Source organism: Lycium ferocissimum, chromosome 9 (genome assembly GCF_029784015.1).
Source record: "Lycium ferocissimum isolate CSIRO_LF1 chromosome 9, AGI_CSIRO_Lferr_CH_V1, whole genome shotgun sequence".
Taxonomy (NCBI): domain Eukaryota; kingdom Viridiplantae; phylum Streptophyta; class Magnoliopsida; order Solanales; family Solanaceae; genus Lycium; species Lycium ferocissimum.
Window position 1 is genome coordinate 49,514,565 of NC_081350.1, and position 19,546 is coordinate 49,534,110.

The 19,546-nt window shown below is 37.9% G+C and overlaps 1 protein-coding gene across 3 annotated transcripts in view; it reads left to right on the plus strand.

The window, feature by feature from the left end:
- LOC132031181 (uncharacterized) overlaps positions 1 to 19,546 on the plus strand; it is a 56,328-nt gene that overhangs the window by 15,844 nt on the left and 20,938 nt on the right. For 2 of the 3 annotated variants that reach the window (XM_059421054.1, XM_059421055.1), the window contains exons 2-3: positions 4,254 to 4,695; positions 4,808 to 5,031. In XM_059421054.1, the coding sequence (XP_059277037.1) occupies positions 4,850 to 5,031 (182 nt within the window). In that variant the 5' untranslated portion in view covers positions 4,254 to 4,695; positions 4,808 to 4,849. The remainder of the gene's footprint in view (positions 1 to 4,253; positions 4,696 to 4,807; positions 5,032 to 19,546) is intronic. The other variant, XM_059421056.1, reaches the window with a different exon arrangement.

Genomic DNA, 19,546 nt, shown 5'->3' on the forward strand with positions numbered 1-19,546 from the left:
CCGTGGCAATTGGCCTCAGGCAAGGTGATCCAATGTCACCTTTCCTTTTCTTGTTAGCTATGGAGGGTCTTAATCATATGATCAAAATAGCTAAGGCAAATGGGTGGATCAGAGGTTTTGGCTCCCAAATCAATGGTGTTGGAGGCATGGAAATTTCTCATCTTTTGTATGCTGATGATTCTCTTGTTTTCTGTGAAGCTGAGGTGGACCAGATTAGACATCTCAGAGCAATTTTAACTATCTTTGAAGCTTTGTCTGGCTTACATGTCAACTGGGGCAAGAGTTTTTTATACCCAGTTAATGATGTACATAATATGCAGGTTTTGGCAGCTAATCTAGGGTGTCAGGTAGGTGCCCTTCCTACAAAGTATCTGGGGATGCCTTTGGGGGCAAAGAGCATCTCAAATGACATATGGAATGATGTGATTGAAAGGTGCGATAATAAATTGGCTAGGTGGAAAACTCAATACTTATCTTTAGGTGGAAGATTGGTTTTCATAAATTCGGTACTAGTCTGCTAGATGCTTTACCCACATATATGATGGCTGTATTCCTAATGCCTAGAGGGGTAGAAAAGAAGATTGACAGGCTGAGAAGAGACTTTCTCTGGAAAGGAATAAGGATAAAAAAATTTCTAATCTGGTAAACTGGGAAGTAGTGAGGCTTAACAAGAAACAAGGTGGTTTGGGCATAAAGAATTTGAGGCTTCACAATAAAAGTCTTTTACAGAAGTGGCTTTGGAGATTTAACATAGAGGACAGGGCTCTCTGGAAAATGCTCATAGTTCAAAAGTATGGGATGATGAATCAGTGGATTATCCAGGAGGTTGATAGTCCCTATGGTAGTAGTGTCTGGAAAACTATTAGGAATCAATGGCAAGAGTTCTGGGGCAAGGTGGAGATCTCTGTTGGTGATGGAAGAAAGATTGTTTCTGGGAAGATCATTGGATTGGCCAGAATAGTTTAAAGGTCACTTATCCTGTTCTGTACTCAATATGTCTTCAAGGTAATGCTACAATTAATGAAATGTGGAACCAGCAAGGGTGGAATCTGAATTTTAGGAGAGCACTTAATGATTGGGAAATTGAGAGTGTTGCTACAATGATACAGCTGCTGGAAACTTTTAGTGGTATAACTGAGAGATCAGACAGTCTTAGATGGAAATTGAATAGCAAGGGCCTCTTCTCAGTTAAATCTGTCTATTGGCATCTGAACCAAAGAAGTCAAATTAATGTGAACTGGCCATGGAAGGAGATTTGGAGAGTTAAAAATTCCTATGAAGGTTTCTTGTTTTGTCTGGCTGGTGATTAGCAAAGCCTGTTTAACACATGAGAGGCTACAAAGAAGAGGTTTCCAGATTTGTTCAAGATGTCTATTATGCGGGCAGGAAGGTGAAAACAATGAGCATCTTTTTTTGCATTGCAAGACAACTATAAATCTGTGGCACATGTTCTGTTGTATTTTGGGTGTTGAATGGGTAATGCCTAGTTCTACATTGGGACTTCTAAGCAGTTGGAAAAGTGTGGGTAAAAGAAATAGTGATGAAGATTGGTGGCAGGTCAACCCTGCTTGTATATGGTGGGTAGTCTGGAAAGAAAGGAATTCAAGACATTTTGAGGATACTGGCAGTTCCATTCAGAAAATCAGGATGGATTGTCTTAGTTTGTTCTTTTTTTGGTGTAAACAGAATTTGTGGGGGGATATAGGAGAATTGGTAGATTTAATTGGCAATGTATAAGTTTTCCTTTTGAATAGGGGCACTGACTTTTGCTGTAAGTATGATTCTGTAAAGTTCTTAACTTAACATTTTTTAGGTGTTAGGTTATGGTTAATACAAATGGTTACCTTTGACTAAAAAAAAAGCATAATCCCTTAGATATTCTCTCTGCCATTTCTGCACGAGTTAATCGCTTGACAGAAGGGGTTTGGTTGCTGGTCTGGGTATTAACCGAGGTAGATGAGCTGACTAAACTACTAGCAGGCCTTGCCGAGTTTACTGTGCTGCCAAAATCTGTCCGAGACTGTTGCCATGTCCCATTGCGAATATTACTGACTTTTTGCAGTTGTTGTTTTTGTTCATAAGCCCTGGCTACACTCATGGCCGCTGATAAGTCAGGTGGTTTGAGTAACTGCACGTCCATTCTGATTGAATCATCCAACCCCGCCATAAATATTCCCACGTGCAAGTTTTTTGGAATAAGCTCATCAGCCCTAGCCAACTTTTCTTGAAATTGGCGTTGATAAAGTTCAATTGTACCAGTTTCCGAAGTGTGACCAATTCGCCCACCGGGTTGCTACTTTCAGGAGGTCCAAATCGTCGGAAACAATGTTTCTGAAATTCTTCCCAACTCATTGGCCCCTTTGCTCGTTTAAGCTGGTAATACCATAATTGTGCTTCTCCCAACATGTGAAACCCAGCCACTCCAACCTTTCCTGCCTCTGTTGTATGTTGATTTTCAAAAAATTGTTCACAGCGATGTGCCCAAATTAATGGGTCGTTGGTGCCGTCGTAAGTAGGAAAATCCATCTTTGCATACCTTGCTACTTTCGAATGAGAATTACCACTTGTTGGATGATTCTGATCTGCCGGATGAATAGGCAGTGTATTGCCTCTAGTAGCAGGAATTGTTGATCTGCCAGTCACCGGGGCGCTACTCGACTCAGTTCCGTTGTTCACTGGTTTCGTGGAGCCAATTCCCAAGGCAGAAAAGTTTTCTTGGATGACTTGGTCAATTTTCTCGCTCAACCGTTGTTCCATCGCTGCAAGTTTAAAGTCCATTAGTGCTTCTGTAATAGCACGTTCTTCCTGGAACCTGGAATTGATTTCATCGCCTATTATGTTAGGCTCTGATACCAAATTGTTAAGACTTTTAGAGAAGGATCGAGTCACAGGACGATGAACAGGAAAATCTAAATCAATCAACTTCGACTTTCCCTTGCCTTTGTTCGATTTCCTAGACGACCTATTTTGAATATAAATTCAGCTCGCTAAAGGGAAGCTGAAATCTTAGAGTTCAATGGAAGAGAGAACTCTGATCTCTTGTTTTTGGTTAAAATACGCTTGCTGTTTTATTCCCCAAATTCCCCTTTGAATAGGGAGTCTTATTACAGCAATTAGGAAGTCTAATCCTTATGAAACTAGGAAACATAAATCCTATTCTAGTATAATAACGATAGCTAAACCTAATCCTTAAAGCTAGGAAACATAAATCCTATTCTAGAATAACAGCGACAGCTAAACCTAATCCTTAAAGCTGGGAAACATATGTCTTTCCCACAAACACATCCACAACAATATGCATCTATGGTGAGACAATTCATGATATATCCTTTCTATCATGCTTTGATTACACTTGTTTTGAGGGTCTATCGTAAACATCCTCTCAACCCTAGGGGTAAAGTCTGCGTACATCCTACACTCCCGGCCCCCACTTGTGGGATTACATTGGGTATGTGGTTGTAGTTGTATATATGCATTTGGGTTTTGTCGATATTGAAAATCTTGGTTTTTAGCGGAATTATAAGGTGAATTTTACCTCGTCTAAAAGGCTGGCAGTCAATCAGTTATCCACTTTCCTTGTCTTCAGCTTTCCCTGATATAAGCTTCACTTTTTTTGGCTACAAGTTTCAATTTTCATTTGCGGTGAGTTAATTTATGGAATTTATAAGTCTGTTTCTCTAAAAAGTGACATACATGATATATGTGTATATGCATTTTGGTTTTGTGGGTATTCACAATCTTGGGTTTTAATGGAACCATTGAGGCGTACAATTCTAAAAGCTTAGCAGCCAATCAAGTTATGCCCTTTCTTGGTCTTCAGCTTTTACTGTGATAAATTTCACTTTTTTTGTTACAAAATTTGTAAAGTCGAGTGATCAGCTTGCAAATATTTTCACCAAGTTCCTCACTGGTTCTCGTATTAGTTACATCTGTAACAAGCTCAGTACATATGACTTGTATGCACCAACTTGACGGAGAGTGTTAGAATAGGAATAGGATTTGTACATATTATCCTACATGGAAAAGGATTGGGATGTAATGTCTATAAATAGGGCTCAATGTAATAATGTAGATACACAATTTCAATAATATTTTGTCCCATAATTTCTCACATTCTTAACTTGATTCTAAAGAAGATTGTATAATCCTTTTTCTTGATAATTCTTTTGTATTGGAGTTTTGTTGATATTCTTTGATCAGTTTGTTCATGAAGAGGCTGATTTGACTTTTCTGTTATTGTACCAATGGCGCAGATGCGTTCCATACTGATACAGAAACCCAGCCAATCATCTACAGTACAGGGGGCCCAAATTGATGATTTGAAATTCTTATTGATCATCTCAAAGTAGAGTCCAAGATGGATTTTCTCTAAGTACAGTTCCATCCAGTGGTCTGTTCTTTTGTGTTCCCTATGGACAATTTTCTTAATCATTCTTTGATTGGCCTTCTCTTCTTTTGGCAACGAAATTACAGGATGATTGGGAAATTGGAGCCATTAGAAGATGTAGCTTTACGAGAGACCCTTGAGGATTCTGGGGTAATTGGAGTTTCAAGAGCAAAAGCAAAGGCACAGTTCATGATGGCCCTATAGGTAAGTCTCAAATCTGCCTATCTGAATTACTGTGATCTTGAATCACTTTGATTTCAGAAGACCTAGATGATAGGCCAGAGAAAATTGTCCGCTAACATCTATAGGTAAGTCTCAAATCTGCCATTCTGAGTTACTGTGATCTTAAATCCCTTTGATGTGTACGCCTTTTTGACTAGGATAGTGTATCCTGATGTTATATTTGAGTCCGTCTTGTAGTTGAAATATAGTGAAGCAAGGGAAGTATGTGTGCATTCTTGGATGAAGGCAGCTTTAGATTTCATTGCTTCTAAGCTGACAAAGAGAAATAAAGAAGAAGAGCCACATTCATGCCTTTTCAAGGAGCTGTCTTATGAACAGACAATTGGTGCTGTACCTAATCCCATGTTTTATGAAGAACCAAATAAAAATCTCTCAAACTGCTGCAATTTTTTACTGAGTCTGTAAGTAGTCTTTGCAAATTTCTGTTTGCTGTTCGCTATTTCTGTTGTCATAGCTGATATAATATAGTACTCTGCTTTGAATCTTTGACTTTCTAAATTTTGAATCATTGTATTTATAATATTTAGATTATTACTGTCCTTATTGGCAGTAACTTAGTGAATTTTTCTAATGCAATTTTGATCTCGTATTATCTATATGCCCACAGCTAAAACGAGCATACTGCTGATGGACTTGCATGAATTTTTAATTGTTGGTTTTATCATCTGGTCATAGCATAAAATTGTTTTTCCTGGTTTTGGTTTTTGGGAATTGCTTTTATTTTTGGTGACACTTGTACCACGTGTTTACTTCAGTATCAAATAGATACACGTATGAAGCTAATAATTTGCTGCCTCGTTCTATTGGAGCAGATATTTGGCATTAAGAATGAAACTTAAAAAGATTTAAGTTGAAACCACAGGAATTTGGTAGGGGGTTTATCTCATCTTTGATTGAGAAGTTTATAACTAACCAGCAAATAGATTTCCCAGTAATGTTCAACCAAGAATTTTGATTACTTTAAGTGCATCATTTGTTACTGGTGTGATTTATGTATTAATATTCATCAGTCAGTATTTACCGTTTCAAAATTGTTTTGTGTTACTGAAATATCTCAAAGCTAAAAGGTTCATGGGCTTACGCTTTCCTCACCTAAAGTAAAATGCTTTGACTAGCATATTTGGTTCTGAAACATTTAATCTGACAAGAGAGGCTAGCTCTAGGGAAAACACCCTCCAACTCCAAGGGAGCAAAGTAGAGAGGCCATTATCGACTCCTTGGGAGAGGGGTCAGAGGTTGATAGATGTAGGTTACCAAACCAAAAGATAAAAAGATCGTGAAGCATTCATCGTGATTTAGTATATGTAGCCAAAGTGCTAAACATAGATCCACAAATGAAGAAGCACAAATTGATTAAAATTGTATATATAAGCTGAAAACCTGACATGGACCAAACAACATATAGCTATGATAAATGAAATTGGGATGAGACTGATAGAAAGCAGATATCAAATCTCCCCCGGAAGTACGCCTGGACTTTACACCATTTGTTCATTATATAAGGTACGAGTTGATATTTCTATCTCCAAGAAAAGATTTGAGATACTGGTGCATATCATAATGTTTCCAGCTTTCACGCCGTCGAGGAACCATTTTCTCAGCATCATTTTGTTCATCTTCATCGTCATCCGTCGTCTCCTCATATGATGCATCAAGTGGAGACAGTAACTCTCCTTTATCTAGCAAACCAAAGCTTTCATTGTAAGTACCAAAATAAAAAGAGTACCTAGTGCTAAGAATACGCTGGCGCCCTTTTTTTGAGTCTCAGGATTATATAAAGTGAGCGTCCCTGTTAGAACTATCATTACGAAAACCCACTGAGCATAGGCCATCCTTACAACCTTGTAATCACTCGTTTTAGTTGCACAGCCAAACCCAAAGGCAAACATATAAGTCCCTAAGTTAAGAGGGGGCTTTGAGAGGGTGAGGCATCTGTTTATCCTAGGGTTCCAAAGTACCAAAAGATTTTCATGTCCAAATAAATCATCCGACAAAAAGAGCACACCGTTGCATATACCCGAGATCCTACAATAATATCGCATTCTGCCATTAAGAGGGGACCCTAATGTTATTACAGTGTTAGCATCCGCTGATGCATCACTGAGTAGAATTAAATATTTTTCCTTCCTTTGAGTACCCAATGATTGCACCTGTGGAGTTTTTTAGGAGAAATAACTGTTGTGTGTGCTGCCATATGAATTCAGGGCTTGAAATTAGTGAGTTCCAAGATTTTGATAAACACCGAAATTGGAGGAGAGATTTGGGTGGAGCCTTGAGAAGATTTGGACCATCATCTCTTCGGGGATATAGGCTGACATTTTTCTTCTTGTATGAAATTGAAGATTTTGCTATTTTCTTACTCTTACTTTTCTATTGTTTGAGAAGAAAGGTTGGGTGGAGGAGGGCACGTTCTACAAAGAGAGACCTGCTCGGTCGGTAAGAACTTTAAAAGCAAATGATGGAAAGATAGCCACAGAAAGCACTATCTTATGCATGCTCATTTAGAAAGATAGAACAAAGACGAGTTTGTAATAGAAAGTTAGATTTTTCGCCTCCCTTAATTAATGGTTTAATGAAGGCACCATGCATGACTAAATAAACAACATGTCTAGTGTAATCTCACAAGGGGAGTCTGGGGAGGGTATGATGTACGCAAACCTTACCCCTACCTTTGTGGGGTTTAGAGGCTGTTTCCGGTAGACCCTCAGCTCGAAGGAAGTAATCCAAGCGGTAGTGAAAGGAAAATTACGATAGCAAAAGGCAAGATAAACAAAGCAAATAAAGCAATAGTAGTAGTGAGAGATGGAGAATACGTACGATACAACGAGAATACTAAAAAAAGACTATTAAATTAGGAGAAGCTGAGTAACGCTCAAATAACAAAAAAAATGATAATCGGCAGGTAATTAATTGGACACTTTGCTTATTTTAAGAAACTCAAGCTCAAATAAATTTTCCATTTTCTTCGTTTCTTACCTTCCAAATGTTAGAGAAGATCTTAAGCAAGTAACTAAAAATATATCTTTCTGGATTAGCATGTATTTATTGTTTCTGTTACAGGCTCTTGTCTTTGCTCTATTTACCTCGTAAAAAATATTTTCAGTTACAAACTTTTGTCTTTGCTCTATCTTTCTGGATTAGCATGCATAAAATAGTGCTTTTTGTGTGCTTCTTACCCTCACTTGCTTTTGAAGCTCTTGCCCGCCTAGCATTCTCTCTATCAATCACTTCCCATCCTCCACCCAAGTTTTCTTCTCAAACAATAGAAAAGTGAGAGTAAGAAAATAGCAAAATCTTCAATTTCATACCACAAGAAACATGTCAGCCTATATCTCTAAAGGTTTGATGGTCCAAATCTTCTCAAGGCTGCCACCCTAATCTCTCCTTCGATTTAGGTGTTTATCGAAATCTTGAAACTCACTAATTTCAAGCCCTGAATTCATATGGCAACACAACAGTCAATTCTCCTAAAACCCTCTGCAGGTGCAATGGTTTGGTACTTCTCAACAACTAAGGAAAACTATTTAATTCTACTCAGTGTTGCATCAGCAGATGTAGATATTGTAATAACATTAGGATCCCCTTTAATAGCAGAGTACGATATTATTGTAGGATAGTGAGTATATACAACGGTGTGCTTTGCTTGTCAGATGATTTATTTGGAGATGAAAATCTTTTGGTACTTTAGAACCCTAGGATAAACACATGCTTCACTCTTCGAAAGCCCCCTCTTTGCTCTAACAACTTAGAGACTTATATGTTTGTCTTTTGGTTTGGATATGCAATTAAAACGAGAGATTACAAGGCTGTGAGGATGGCTTATGCTCATGGTGACGGTGGGTATTTGGTGCCACCTAAGATTAAGGTATATGGACTTGGTTCGGGAATTTGGAAGGAGTTTGAAGGTTTCTTCCAGACTTTGGTGTTATAGAGTACTTATAGACACAAGCTGTTGTTTGTGAGGAAGCCACTGGAGTGCATTCAAGAGAAGAAAGGTGGAGAACTTGATAATGGTGTTTGATCTCAATGAGGTGATTTTTCAAGAATTCTCATTACCAGAAATTTTGGTTAATGAACCACCTACGAATCTGAATACTGCAGAGTGTAGGGAATCACTTGCTGTGTATCAGTATGATAGATGTGATTGGAGCAGCAGTTGTTCCATTTGGGTAATGAAACGGTACGGGGACACTGAGTCATGGAGCAAGGATTATAATGTTGCACTCGGCAATCGACGCTTCGGCATGGTTCTGGGCTTTTGTAATGATAGTTCAATATTGTTGATAGACACAGTAGCGACTCTTAACTGCATGTAAAAGGAGTAGCACCATGGTGTTCTTGGCATTAGGTACTCTTTTTATTTTGATACTTAAAAGGAAAGCCTTGTTTTGCTAGATAAAGGGGAGCTATTGTCTCCACTTGATGTATCATATGAGGAGACGACGGATGATGACGAACATGAAGAAAATGATGCTGAGAAAATTGCTCCTCGGAGGCATGAAAGCTGGATGAACCTTGCGATACCCCAAGTTGAATGAACTTATGGGGATGAACCTTGCGATACCCCAAGTTGAATGAACTTATGGATAAATATAGTAGTGATTAACTTTAGGAATTAGAAGTTAAGTGGAAGAAAATTAGTCAATAATCCGACTCAAAGACTTGCATATAGACCAAGTTTAAAATGATGTTTGGACTTAAATGACATGATGTTTTACTTCATATATCCTATTCAATTGTAGTTTTGAATTCTTTGGTCCAAAAAATTATTGTTTCATTTATAGTTGTCTTTTTTCACAACACATGGGGTAATTTATTTTTATTTTTCTTGATCTGTGTCTTTCTTCATTAAGCATGCTTCAACTAGTAAATTGTTATGGACTTCTTAAAAAATTGTTTGTTAAACTGTGCTTTGCACTTTAAGCACTTATCGCTTTCTATTGTCTTTGCTTGTGGTAATACTGGACTTCTGTAATGCCGCATGAAGTTGAGTTCTATAGTTTCAGTACCAGTTCTGTGAAACAGTGAGCTTAGAGATATCCATGATGTACTAGTTTAACATTATATAATACTCCCTCTGTTCCATCTTATGTGGCGGGATTCGTAGTACAAGGTCACAGTACTGAATATTTGATGTGAATTCAGACATATTCTTAAAGTTTTTTGAGTTCTTTTTTACGTATTTGAAAACTTCATAAAATATAGTGTTAGTTACAAGAATTATTTATTAATTTAAAATATTTAAGGAAATCATGGCAAAGAAGAACTTCTTTGACTCGTCAAATGGTAATAGTGTCGCATAAAACGGATCAGAGTGGTATTTAGATGAGGCTATTCATTAGATTATAGTAACCGAGATGGAGCTTTTGAATAAGCTATTGGTTCGTAACTTAAAAGACTTCTAGTGAATTGGTGCTTTCTGTTTGAGCTAGCGCATGAATCTCCTTTTGGACTTGTCTGTTAATTTATATGAGAATTGGGCTGCTCTATTTTGATACAGGGGTCATGATTGTGGTAATCTCAATGTTCTACTGTTTGGGTGATGAACCGCTTTGAAAAAATGGTCTGCCACTGAGAATTTTTCTGGATTTGAAGCGTGATATTTCAAATGCTATTGGGATTAGGAGAAATAGGTAATGTCTATTGGAGTATTATATTCGGAATCTGGATTCTTATGATCGAGCAGATAAATTAAGTATATCAATATCCCTGATGGGAAGAATAATTCTGCTTGAGCAACTATGTTGAGTCTACTGTCACTCAAAATCTGGTGGACAGTTTGGACAAAAAAGAACAATAGATTGAATCTTTAAAAGAAATAAGAGAAACATTCTTTGCCTTAAGTTAAAGGGTTTTTTTTTTCCGCTAGCTTTATGGTGCAAACTAGTTTTTGTACAGGATATAGATGTCATGTTAGCAATGATCGGGAATTTGCAGAACTTGTAATTATTTTTCGGATGAAATACCTTATCATTTATTCACTCTGACCATTTATGTGGCACCGGTTTTTTTTTTTCTTTCCTTTTTCGTTACTGAATATTTGTCTTACCAAAAGTGAATATTTACAAAGCAGCTACGTTCTATAGACGCATCTGTCCCAGGAAGCAGTAATCAACTGAAACTACAAAACAGTCACTAGCATTGAGGATAAAAATTTAATTCCCTAAGCCTCCCCGCTAGAGGTGCAGATTTGCTTGCTTGACAAATAGTCTCCTGGATAATCAATCTGGTAAGTACTCTTTCCGTTCTTTTTTTGCCTTGAAACACTCTTTGGTTTCTTTCCTGCCATAGTATATATACCGCAGCAGCTAAAACAGCCCTGAACATTTTTGCAGCTGCAGATTTCCCATTAACATTCGCCACCATCCATACCACTGCATCAGCCCACCTCATAACTGGTCTATTCATCCCTTGCCATCTCAATAATTTGCACCACACTCCATTCGACAGTTCATACTTGAAAAACAGATGGTCAATTGATTCATCTTCAACTTCACACAAAGGGCAAATACTGTTATCAGTCACTCCCCATTTCAACAACCTATCCTTGGTGTACAACCTACCATGGATAGCCAGAAACAAGATGAAAATCCATTTTGGTGCTCCTATATTATTGCATATAATCTTCCTCCTGTGAACTTTAGGGAACACACCTCTTAATTTGAGATAAATCTCCTTAATTGTGATCTTCTCTGAGCTTTGAAACTGAGACATGTTATAGACAGCTTCAACTAAGTATTTCTGAGCCATGAAGATTTTCTGCATCATCCAAGAAGCCTGTTTTGGCACAGTGTCAGGCCAGTACTTATAATAAACATGAATCTTATGTGGCACTGTTTGCCTGGACACAAAGTTTAAGGAAGGAAGTAAAACAAGTCTCAGACATTTGTGTCTACAATTTCATCTCATTAAGTTAAAATGAGAATTTAAAATTAAATTGTTTCTAAATATGGAAAGGCGGCATTTTCCTTGGAATAGACTTAAAAGGAAAGTGTGTCACACATATTGGGTCAAAGGGAGTATATAATTTTTGGTGTGTTCTGACTAACTTTTGTTATCATGAATAACGTAGGTTGGGAAACTAGCTGCTTGTCAAGCAGGGGCGAATTTAGAGGGTGGGGAGGGTGTTCAGCCGAACTCCCTCGGCAAAACTTACATTGTATATATAGGATAGATTTTCTGTGTTTATGTACATATACTTACTTTTGAATACTTTGAACATATGCCAAAGGTTAGCTCAAGCGGTCCAGGGTGTTCAAAATTGTCTATTGCATCCTAGGTTTGAGACGGTTGACTTGCGGGGAGGAGTATGATCTGAAAACAAGAAAACTAAAATCCCAAACATGTCTCCTGTGCGAGCTAATGCAGATAGGAATGATACGCATGCTACATCTGCTGCACCTCCCTTGGTGGCTGTTGTAAATAATGAATTGTATGCTGCCGATTGTGCTGACATGGAGGTGAGGAAGTATGACAAGCGAACTAAAGCATGGGTTACCATAGGACAATTTCCTGAAAGAGCAGCTTCTATGAACTGTTGGGGTTTGGCTTTTCGAGCATGTGGTGATAGGCTGATTGTAATTGGAGTGAACAGGACTAGAGGTGGAGAATATATTGAAGTGAATTCACGGGAACATGAATTCACTTCATAGAAGCTGCTCTTCATGGAACCCATGAATTCACTTCAATATATTCTCCACCTCTAGTCCTGTTCCCTCCAATTACAATCAGCCTATCACCACATGCTCGAAAAGCCAAACCCCAACAGTTCATAGAAGCTGCTCCTTGAGGCATTTGTCCTATGGTAACCCGTGCTTTAGTTCGCTTGTCATACTTCCTCACCTCCATGTCAGCACAATCGGCAGCATACAATTCATTATTTACAACAGCCACCAAGGGAGGTGCAACAGATATAGCATGCGTATCATTCCTATCTGCATTAGCTTGAACAGGAGACATGTTTGGAATTTCAGTCCATGTTCTTGTTTTCAGATCATACTCCTCCCCCCAAGTCAACCGCTTTAATTCAGCTCCTCCAAGCGGTCCACGGTATTCAAAATTGTCTCTAGCATCCTTGAAAAATCTCCTCATTGAGATCAAACACCATAATCAAGTTATCCACCCTTCTCTCCCCATTTCTCTTGTGTGCGGTCCAGTGGACTTACCCACAATCCACAACTTGTTTCCAAAACTACTCTACAACACCAATATCTGGAATAAAACCATCAAGTTCCTTCCAAATTCCTGAACTAAGTGCATATACCTCAACCTTAGGTGGCAGCAAGTACTGACCATCACCCTGAGCATAGGCTATCCTCATAACCTTGTAATCTCGTGGTTTAATTGCAAAGCCAAACCCAAAAACAAACATATAAGTCCTTGAGTTGTCGAAGCAAAGTGGATTCATTGGGAGGGTGAGGCATCTATTTATCCTAGGGTTCCAAAGTACCAAACGATTTTCATATTCAAATAAATGATTTGACCAACAGAGAACACCGTTGCATATACCAACAATCCTACAATGAAATAATCTGGCACTCTGCCATTAAAAGGGGATCCTAATGGTATGACAGTGTTAGCGTCCGCTGATGCACCACCGAGTTTAATTAATTCCTTCTTTTTAAGTTGAGCAGAAATACCTCACGATTTCACCTTTAGAGGGTTTTAGGAGAACAGACCGTTGTGTATGTAGCCATATGAATTCAGGGCTTGAAATTAGTGAGTTCCAACATTTTAATAAGCACCTAATTTGGAGGAGAGATTTGGGTGGGAGCCTTGAAAAGATTTCGGCCATCAAGTCTTCTGAGAGATAGTCTGATATTTTTCTTTGGGTATGAAATTGAAGATTTTGTTTCTGTTGTTTAAATAAGAAAGGTTGGGTTGGGAGAGGGAGAGGGAGAGGGAGTTCTTGAAAGAGAGACTGCTTGGTGGGTGTGAGCAGGTTTTTGAATTATGAACAGAGCTTCAAAGGCAAGTTGTGATGGTAAGAAGGCAAGAGGAAGCACTATTTATACAGGGTAAATAGAGAAAAGACAAGAGATTGTAACAGAAACAACACATGCATTCTAATCTAGAAAGGTAAAATGTTTAATAATGTTTGCCGGAAAAATAAAGAAGACGATCCTCACACACTTTCTCCAGTGGACTGATTTTCTCTCAAGCTCAAATTGTGATTTTTTTTGGAGAAAACAAGGTTGACGTTCGATATGACCTAGGTTGTTCTAGAAGTGTTTTATTCAGAATAGGAAATGGACCTCAACGTGTTTATTGGATCATTGGGCCTGGACACAAAGAATAACCACAAGCCCAAGTTCCATTTCCTCCATCAGAAGCCGATTATCATGGTTTCACATTTCATTAGACAGCTGCACAGTGTATACGTTTATATACTACTAGAAGCTTCCATTGTAAATACATTTTCTGTATTTTAATTTCCTAATAGTTAGTTAGGATAGGAATCCAATAGAATTAGCACAACTGTATAGTTTGTTACATTTTTGATTCCTTTAGATAGCTATAAATATAGGAATGTACAGAGCATGAGATATACAGTGAAATACACAAAGCAAATCTTTCATACATTTCCTCTTAAGTAATTTTATTTTCTAATAAATAACTTGCTTTAGATCTCTTCTCACATTTTTGGAAACAAAGAAACCGAAAATTTATTTGAGCTAGGTTTTGTGCATTGTAGCAGGGTAATAATTGTGGTTTCAAACTTGTATTGAGTTTCAATTAATTACTTGCCGATTATCATATTTCTGTTAGTTAACTCACTTATGGTAACTGGGGATTTTTATAAATTGGTAAGTAAGCTGATATAGTGATGCTGGCGTCAATAAGATATTACATAGCTAATTTGGACTTTTAGGGAGGAAATACATTAAATTATATTTAGCTCTTGATATTATGATGATGTGATTTCACGAAAAAGAAATGAAGTTATAATTTGAACAGTTTTTTAAAGTTGAAAAAGCTTTTGCTTGATTACCTTTGTAATTGAGGAGTAAACTTACGTTGTTGTAATTTAGTGGGGTAAAGTTATTGGCCCTCCTGCTTCAACCCCCCAACCCCAAATAAAAAAGTTAAAACCAAAGAGAGATTTTTTCTGTTATTAAACTATGTTTGGATCTTGTTCATATTCAGTGTCTAGTCAAGTTAAAATTATACAATAATAAAAATTATTCCTCAATACCAAACAAGTTGGGATCGGCTATATGAAACCTCACTAACCACGTCTCTCCATTTAAATTGTCTAAGGCCAATATTATACAAAATAAAAATTAAAAGTAAGGGAAATCCTCTATATATTCTTGGTCAAATAGCCTAATAGACACTTGCAATTGCACGTGATTAGTTCCCGTTTCATCTAGACACCTCAACTTGATTCGAAACAAGTGTTGAAACGTCTGTTGACCGAACTATATGGTGTTGAAACACCTGAGGCCCAACTAATCCACACATTACACTTTGCGCTCTTATCACTCAGAAAAAAAGCCCTCGGTTCACCTCCTCTAGTTGTACTAAACAACACAAAGACGAAGGACCCTTGGGCACAGAAAAAGATTGACCTGCCCCCTTTGTACTTCCGCTTCTCTTGCCGTCAAGAAGGAAAATAGCGATGCCATATCAGCATGTTCTGGTCTCATTGTGTAGGCAGTCATTGACATTGATAGTAAATTCCTCATCTGTGTGGTTCTCATGCTGCTGTTTCATATCAATCATGACATGATCTCTATCTTTACAATGGTGAACTGTACCAATATGTTGGACTTGTTCAACCATAAGGTCTTCAGTTGCTTCCTACTGACTTTTGATACCTGCTGCCTCTTCTTGAAAATTCCTTTGGGTTTGTGGTTGAATTTTTTTTCCTCTTAGTTTGCAGTAATTCTTCCAGCTGTAGGATGTGGAGTTCACTGATCTTTTTTATGTTGCGTGTCTATTCTAAGAACTTTAGCTTTTCAGTTACTTGTATAACTTACCCACGTTAGTCTTGCCAACAGGAAGTTGCAACTGTTGGTGGGAAGAACACTAGTTTAAAAGTTGGCCGTAAGGCTTCCAACAAGCAGAAGGAAAGCCTTCCCAGCACCGCAACACCTCTTGCAAAGGGTAAACAAAGTAAATTAAGCCCATCGGGATTAAATGCTAAAATGGGTAGAGGCAGAGCTGCAAAAGTCAGAAGTTTGAAACATTGGTTAAAGAGGAAGATGAAATGTCAGACAATGATGAAATTTATGAGCAGTTTAAAGAGGTGAAATGGATGAACAGTGTGAAGATGTGATGGTGGATGAGGAAAAGACGCTTAAGCGTCTTCAAAGATCCAGACTACTAGTGCTGATCTCCCGAAGGATAAGGTTGAATTACTAACTTCAGCTCTCTCTCTCATTCTATCTTTCTCTCTTCAATGGGTCTGAATTTTATTATCACGCCAGGTGTTGGCCAAAATATGGAACAACTTGCAGCTTCTTGGTCGCAGGATTGATCAAATAGTTCTCGAATATGAGAAGGAACCACATAAGCAAGAACGTAAGCCTCTTATGTTATCATTATTTGGCTTAAGCTAATAGCTTATAACTTACTGCCACTCCTTGAGCCCCTCTCTAGCTGATATGGAGCGTGTGGGTGCATGATTGTTCCTTTTCTCTTAGTTATGAAACAATATATGAGTGTGGAAATGGTGCTATGCTCTTTCTCTCTTAATTTCTCTCCTCCTAAATGTGATCAATTAACAGGCTCATTTAAAATCTTGCTACAGGGTTCGTTTATGCAATTATGTATCAACATTTTCAAATTTGTCTGGCGATTTTTTGTAATTGGAATATGCACTCAAATTCAAACTTCTTATTGTTAATGAAAACAAATAGTGCCTTAGGGTGTGCTCGGTATGAAGATAAATGTTTTCCATGGAAAATGTTTTCTTGGAAAATCTTTTACAGGAAAAATAAGTGGGTTTCTTACTTATTTTCTTGTGTTCGGTACATTAGCAAAAAGTATTATCTTAAAAGCATTTGTATATAATCTAGACAAATACTATTGGAGGTGGGGTGTGGAGGTAGGGGCGTGGGTGGTGGGGATGGGTGCTACGGGGGTGGGGGTGAAGATAAGGTGTGTTGGAGGGTGGTGAGGACACAATCAATGTGGAATGCCATTTGTGGAACTTGTTTTCCCTACTTCCACTAGGGAAGTCATTTTCCTTATCTTTAAGGAACTTGTTTTTCTAGAGGTTATGTCTTCCAAAAATTTTTGACCAACCGAACATGGAAAAATTAGAAAACGTTCCATTTTCCGGAAAGTGTTTTCCTCCATACCGAACACACTCTTAGGTCTTATTTGTTTTCATTAAGATTGGGACGTCTGAATCTGAATGCACATCTGAATGATTAAGATGTTGTCTCTAGATCTGAACCTTTGAATGATTAATACTGTTTGTTTTTCAACATCTGAATGTGCATAATGTATTTATTTATACATAATAAATATACAATTCAAATAAAAAAGTAATTAGATATTAGAAAATAAATACAAATTTAATAAAAGAAAAATATTATTTGATTAGAAATAAAACATTTATATTTGCTAGTAATGGTGGAGATGCTTTGTACTGGTGGTGGGTGAGGGTTTTCAGGGATGGGGTGGGGGTGGGTGGTGGTGGTGGGGGTGGTGGTGGGTGGTGGGTGGTGGTGAGGGGGTGTGGTGGGTGGGGATGGTGAATCGGGGGGGGGGGTTGGGTTATCGTAGTGGGTGGGTTGTGGGTGGATAGTGGTCGGAGGCTGGGTGGCGGGTGGGTAGTGGAGGGTTGGGGTGGGTGCGGTGGAGCCGGTGGACAAAATACCTCTTAGTGATATTAAGACTTTGTTCAGACCAAATAAGTGCTTAAATCTTGATATAAACAAATGCACTTAACGGTCTAAGATCTGAACCATTCAGATTCAGACCTCCGTTAAGTGCAAACAAATGAGGCCTTAGAGAGGGAATACATTAAATTATATTTAGCTCTTGCTAGTATGATGATGTGATTTCAACAAAAAGCAACAAAGTTAATTTGAACTGCTTTTTAAAGTTGGAAAAAACTTTTGCTTGCTTACCTTTGTAATTGAGGAGTAAATTTGCGTTGTTGTAATTTACCTTTGTTTCTTGTCTAACCTTGTATGGCTGCACATCCCATCTTAGTATCTGCATGTGTGCTGTGAAGGATAGCACATGTAAAAATATTATTGATACATAAACTACATTATGACACTGAGCCCTATTTATAGTTACTACGTTACAACCCTTTTTTTTTTTGAGAAGGTAAACCCTTTTTCCATGTAGGAGATCATATACTATCCTATTTCTATTCTAGTACTCCCCCTCAAGCTGGTGCATACAAGTCATATGTATCGAACTTGTTACAGATATAACTAATACTAGCACTAGTGAGACTTGGTGAAAATATCTGCAAGCTGATCACTTGACTTTGTCACAAATTTCGTAACAATATCTCTTGAGAGTATCTGTTCTCGGATAAAGTGACAATCAATCTCAACATGCCTAGTCCTCTTATGAAATGCTAGATTTGATGCAATATGAATGGTCGTTTGATTATCCACACAAGTTCCATCTGATTGATTTCTTCAAATTTCAATTCTTTGAGCAGCCGTTTAATCCAAACTAGCTCATAAGTTGCTACAATCATTGCTCGATACTCTGTATCTGCACTAGATCGAACAACTTACATTCTGTTTCTTACTCTTCTAGGACACTTAATTACCTCCTTCTAAAACACAATATCCAAATGTAGAACGTCTATCAGAAAGTGATCCTGCCCAATCAACATCTCTATATCCAATTATCTTCTCATGGCCTCGATCCTCGAAGAGTATTCCTTTGCCCGGAGCTGGTTTTATATATCGCAGAATGCGGACAACTACATCCCAATGACTCACAAGGAGAATCCATACTGTGAGATAGTTTAAATTACCAGTCAGCTGCTTATCTTTCAAGAGTGCTGAGTGGCTCTCCCTGTCCTGACCAGCGTAATCGACATACAAGGCTACTAAACTCCCCTGTGCAACAAAATCAGGTGGTTGCTCCATATAAACCTCATCCTCAAGGTCACCATGGAGAAAAACATTTATAATGTTCAACTGCTAAAAGGCCAATGATCAACAACTATGGATGGAAAAAGACGGATAGATGCTAGCCACAGGAGAGAAAGATTACAAAGTGTCACTGTAATCTAGCTCAAATATCTGAGTATACTCCATGGCAACAAGGCGAGCTTAAGCCGATTATAGAAACATCCTCTTAGGCCAACACCACCACGCATGCTGAAATTTAAGAAGATTTAAGTTGAAAGCACAGGAATTTGGTAGTGGGTTTGTCTCATCTTTGATTGAGAAGTTTATAACTAATCAACAAATAGATTTCCCAGTAATGTTTAACAAAGAATTCTGATTACTTTAAGTGTGCCATTTGTTACTGGTGTGATTTGCGTATTCTTATTCATCTGTCAGTAGTTACAGTTTCAAAATAGTTTTGTGTTATTGAAATATCTCCTAGCTAAAAGGTTCATGGGCTTATGCTTTCCTCACCTAAAGTAAAATGCTTTGACTAGCACATTTGGTTCTGAAACATTTCATCTGACCAGAGAGGCTAGCTCAAGAGGAAAGCACCCTCCACCTCCAAGGGAGCAAAGTAGAGAGCCCACTAATGGAAGAGGTTGGGGGTTGATAGATGTGGGTTACCGACCAAAAGATAAAAGATTGTGAAACATTCATCGTGATTTAGTATATGTAGCCAAACATAGATCCACAAATGAAGAAGCAAAATTTGATTAAAGTTGTATATATAAGCTGAACACCTGAGATGGACCAAACAACATATAGCTATGATAAATGAATTTGGGATGAAACTGATAGAAAGCAGATATCAAAT